General features: G+C 45.1%; 1 protein-coding gene across 1 annotated transcript in view; it reads right to left on the reverse strand.

Moving 5' to 3' along the window:
• LOC112238083 (probable E3 ubiquitin-protein ligase MID2) overlaps positions 1–5,000 on the reverse strand; it is a 186,236-nt gene that overhangs the window by 121,996 nt on the left and 59,240 nt on the right. Inside the window, exons 2-3 of the mRNA XM_042303478.1 lie at positions 4,529–4,884; positions 4,077–4,433 (exon numbers count right to left, since the gene is read on the reverse strand). Of these exons, the coding sequence (XP_042159412.1) occupies positions 4,077–4,433; positions 4,529–4,828 (657 nt within the window). The 5' untranslated portion in view covers positions 4,829–4,884. The remainder of the gene's footprint in view (positions 1–4,076; positions 4,434–4,528; positions 4,885–5,000) is intronic.

A 5,000-nucleotide genomic window follows, 5' to 3' on the forward strand; every position in this document is an offset into this window, starting at 1 on the left:
CAGAGAGGAAAGACATGGAGAAAGATACATAGAAAGAGACAGAGAGAGAGAGAAGAGAGAGAGAGAGAGAGAGAGAGAGAGAGAGAGGGAGAGAGACAGGGAGACGAAGGATAGGGCGGGTATATCAACATTGACTACTGCTGCGACCAGCAAACGTCAAAAATAGGAAATTAATCCTTTAAAATCACTAACTTTTTTCATATTTATGCACTGTGAAACACAGTGTATAATCCCTGTGCACCAGTGAGAGCTGTCAGTCTGCTGAAAACAGCCCCCCCACCACCCCATCGTTCCAAGTCATGTCTGACTTAGAGTCCATCATAAGATCAACGGAGGAGCAGTAAACAGATGCAGTCACGTACTGTGAAGCAACGACCGACACTACTGTCCTGATTTCAAGTAGTGCTTTGTGGTCGAGTCCAGTGTTACTGCACACAAACACATCCTTGAAGTGGCTTGAACAAAGACCTTCAGCTCATTAGTAGCTTGATGATCACTCAGCCTCTCAAGCCACACAGAGATGAGAACTCAGCCCTCTCGGGGATAATCAGCATGACCATCTGGGGACATCAGATATACGAGGGCCCCCTCCACATTTCTGAAGATGTTTACACCATCGACATAGCATCAAATTTGTAGCTCTGTCACTCAATCAATTGAGAGAGGAAAGTAGGAATCGGTTGTTAATGGTCAACAAAATGTCAGCAAACAGGCTTCAGCAAACACACACTGATCTGACGTTCAGCAGTAGCAGTTCTTCATTTTAAATGTCTGTTGACATGTTTCATGTCTGCACATGTTATTCAGATTCCCATTTCACACGTATCCCTCTCAGCTGTGCCTCAAGGGATACGAGTCTTGGCTAATCAGTCCATACATTTATAACTAGCCCCAGGCTCTAGAGACAACGAAACATGTAAACAGCACATCAGGTCAGTTAGAGGACAGTCTCAGTGTAGTGTGAAGGGTGTTGTACATCAGGTCAGTTAGAGGACAGTCTCAGTGTAGTGTGAAGTCTCTAGTACATCAGGTCAGTTAGAAGACAGTCTCAGTGTAGTGTGAAGTCTCTAGTACATCAGGTCAGTTAGAGGGCAGTCTCAGTGTAGTGTGAAGGGTGTTGTACATCAGGTCAGTTAGAGGACAGTCTCAGTAGAGTGTGAAGTCTCTAGTACATCAGGTCAGTTAGAGGGCAGTCTCAGTGTAGTGTGAAGTCTCAGGTCAGTACATCAGGTCAGTTAGAAGACAGTCTCAGTGTAGTGTGAAGTCTCTAGTACATCAGGTCAGTTAGAGGGCAGTCTCAGTGTAGTGTGAAGGGTGTTGTACATCAGGTCAGTTAGAGGACAGTCTCAGTAGAGTGTGAAGTCTCTAGTACATCAGGTCAGTTAGAGGACAGTCTCAGTAGAGTGTGAAGTCTCTAGTACATCAGGTCAGTTAGAGGACAGTCTCAGTGTAGTGTGAAGGGTCTATGTAATGACAATATTGGATGGAATGAGAGTTAATACGTGTGTGCGTGTGTTTCTCTGTGTTTCATTACAAGATGTCGTCACAGATGAGAAGTACACATCTCTTCTGATTATGTACAAATAATAGTTTTATTCCGTCAATTTCCCCAGGCGGAAAAAGATTACAACGTTTGCTGAGCTGATCTGAGCTAGTCCCTCCCAGGTTGGGGATAGACAGAGAGAGAGAGAGAGAGAGAGAGAGAAAGAAAGAAAAGAAAAAGAAAGAAAGAAAGAAAGAAAGAAAGAAAGAAAGAAAGAAAGAGAGAGAGAGAGGGGAAAGAGAGCTGGTCCCTTACCAGGTTGGGGATAGAGGGAGAAAGAGGGTTGAGGGGGGACAGAGAGAGGGGAGAGAGAGGGGGATAAAGGGAGAGTGAGAGGGGGAGAGAGGGGGAGAGGGAGAGAGGGGGGAGGGAGGGAGAGAGAGAGGGGGAGAGGGAGAGTGAGAGGGAGAGAGAGGGGGATAAAGGGAGAGTGAGAGGGGGAGAGAGGGGGGAGAGGGGGAGTTCAAAGTCACCAAGTTCAAAGCTTTATAACATTCAAATGATCTGCCTGTACTGCCGCCTGAGAGACAGGGAGAGAGAGAAGAAGAAGGGAGGGGAGGGAAAGTGATTCCATTCATATCCTCAAAGACACGACGGGGGGGGCACCCTCACATCAATAGAATTTCCTGTATGCAGGAGTTACTTCAGAACACAGAGCTCTACAGGCGGTACAATATCAACATAAGAGCATCAAGTACCAGGATGAGGTAAACAACAACATGACATGAACATGTTACTGTTCTGTTTGATGCTTCCGCCCTTCTCTCTTAGGTAATGTCACCCAACACAAACTCTATATCCTTTAAGCCTCTTTGACCCGGTCCCTCTTTCTAACACGACCCTGGAAATGATTTGTTATCCTTCCTGAAACTAACTTTCGGGTAAATCCCTGAAACAACAAGAAGAAGATTGCTATAACACAAAATCCCCGCCTCGATTCACATTACGAAAACACATTCCAAAGAATTATATCGGTAACACTTAACTTAAACCCTACAGGTATAATATTTGATATCAAGGTATAAACTTGCTTTTACTAAGTTATGAGCATATGTGAGCTTTAATAATGTCTTATAATAAGGCTTATAAGATGGTATGTCTCTCAAGAGTCAAGTCGTTACTGTATTTCTGTCACTGATACAACTCTGAAGTCATCCCCACCACAGTATAGGACAACATTATAAGCACATCCTAACTCTATACAACACACAGTACGGATACACATCATATTTTAGAAGCATGAGCCTTTACAATGTCTTACAATAAGGCTTTTAATGTGTTTATATCTCTCATGCCTATTTTCTCACATGCATCACTAACTCAGTAAATCAGCTTCAGTGTTGGGTGTGAATCAGCTTCAGTGTTGGATGTGAATCAGCTTCAGTGTCGGGTGTGAATCAGCTTCAGTTTTGGGTGTGAATCAGTTTCAGTGTTGGGTGTGAATCCGTTTCAGTGTTGGGTGTGAATCAGTTTCAGTGTTGGGTGTGAATCAGCTTCAGTGTTGGGTGTGAATCAGCTTCAGTGTTGGGTGTGAATCAGTTTCAGTGTTTGGGTGTGAATCAGTTTCAGTGTTGGGTGTGAATCAGTTTCAGTGTTGGGTGTGAATCCGTTTCAGTGTTGGGTGTGAATCAGCTTCCGTTTTGGGTGTGAATCAGCTTCAGTGTCGGGTGTGAATCAGCTTCAGTTTTGGGTGTGAATCAGTTTCAGTGTTGGGTGTGAATCAGTTTCAGTGTTGGGTGTGAATCAGCTTCAGTGTTGGGTGTGAATCAGCTTCAGTGTTGGGTGTGAATCAGCTTCAGTGTTGGGTGTGAATCAGTTTCAGTGTTGGGTGTGAATCAGTTTCAGTGTTGGGTGTGAATCAGCTTCAGTGTCACTCTGACAATAACAAACATACGGAGGCTGTAAACAAAGTGCCGTGTCACTCTGACAATAACAAACAATACAATAATCAGACTTTCAAAGTCCTTATTTATTAAATCCTTCCCTAAAGTGTATACAATCAAATTCAGAACGCTTCCCTTGATTTATCCTAATGGAAGAAAAAAAAACATATTTAAAAAAATTAAAAGTTAATTAAATGCCCAAAACCCACATTGTATACCCTGTCCACCCTCTGAATACGTTATGTTGTGTTATATTCGCACAATATAGTTTAAACAAATGGATTATTTTAATATTTTATTTATTTATTGATACTTTATTACATGCGACTGTTTAAATCTCAATTGGGATACTTTTTCTACAGGAGTTCTGTTGTTTGGGGGGGGATATATTTTGCCACAAAACATAATTATTTGTATTACATTTTTTTTTAAATTAGCTTGCAATATTTCAAACAATATCATGTCTGTCTTTTCTCTAGCCCATGTCATGGCAAAATCTTTTTCACAATATGTGTTTTTAATTAACGTCAATTCACCAACATTTCTGAAAATGGATATTATGCGTTTTTGGAAAAACAACACTTCAAATACAGTTTGTTGATGTGTACAGTTAGTGTGTGATCTGTGTGTTAGAGAGAAGGGGGGCTCACCTTGAGTTTGTCGAAGCGTTCGCTAAGAGAGGAGACTTGATGTTCTCTGTGTCGTCCCACCAGCTTACACAGGGCACATATCAGCTGGTCATCCACGATGCAGTACATATTAACCTTCTCATTCTCATGCTCCAGACAGGTGAGGCCTCTCATGTGGGCGTCATGCACCGGCTCCACCAACCGGTGACTGGTAAACGGCTTCTTATTTGGGTGCGTGGCACGTAGACACCTGTCACAGTACGACACCTCACAGGTCACGCACGTCTTGACTGCCTCGCGCGGCGGGTCCTGCTCACAGAACTGGCAGCTGATACGGTGCTCCAGAGACATGGTGGCGGTGTGCTGATGAGAGGAGGGCTGGGCCGGGCTGGAGCGGGCGCTGTGGCTGCCGGAGCTTCCTCCTCCGCTGCTGCTATAGGGCCTGTGGCCTCCGGAGAGACCTGGGGCACGACGGCTCTCACTGGGGAGTTAGGGCCGCTGACAGAGGCCTTCTGGAAACGGTGGATGATGTTCTGCAGGGTCACATTGCGCTTCAGGCCCTCCAGGCCGCGGTGGTTCAGCGTGATGACGTAACGGCAGGTGGGGCACTGGAAGGCGGAGATGGACTCTAGAGGTTTGTTGGACGAGCAGTGGGAGACTAGGATGCGGTGGGCGCAGTTGAAACACAGGCTGTGGGCGCAGGGTAAGAGCAGGGGATCTTCAAACAACTCCAGGCAGATTGGGCAGGTGAGCTCAGACTCCAGTGTTTCCATCTTCAGCAGAACCAATCTAGAGGCGACATCAAATCCCACGGAAGCTGGTCAGTCACCTGAAAGAGGAAAGAGGAGAACAGAAACAGAGAGTTGACTATGAGTTCAACCGCAGGGCTCTCCAGAGGGTGGTGCCCAACGAATTACCGGGAGAAAACTTCCCGGGTAGAGATGG

The sequence above is a fragment of the Oncorhynchus tshawytscha genome, linkage group LG21, assembly GCF_018296145.1.
Source record: "Oncorhynchus tshawytscha isolate Ot180627B linkage group LG21, Otsh_v2.0, whole genome shotgun sequence".
Lineage (NCBI taxonomy): Eukaryota > Metazoa > Chordata > Actinopteri > Salmoniformes > Salmonidae > Oncorhynchus > Oncorhynchus tshawytscha.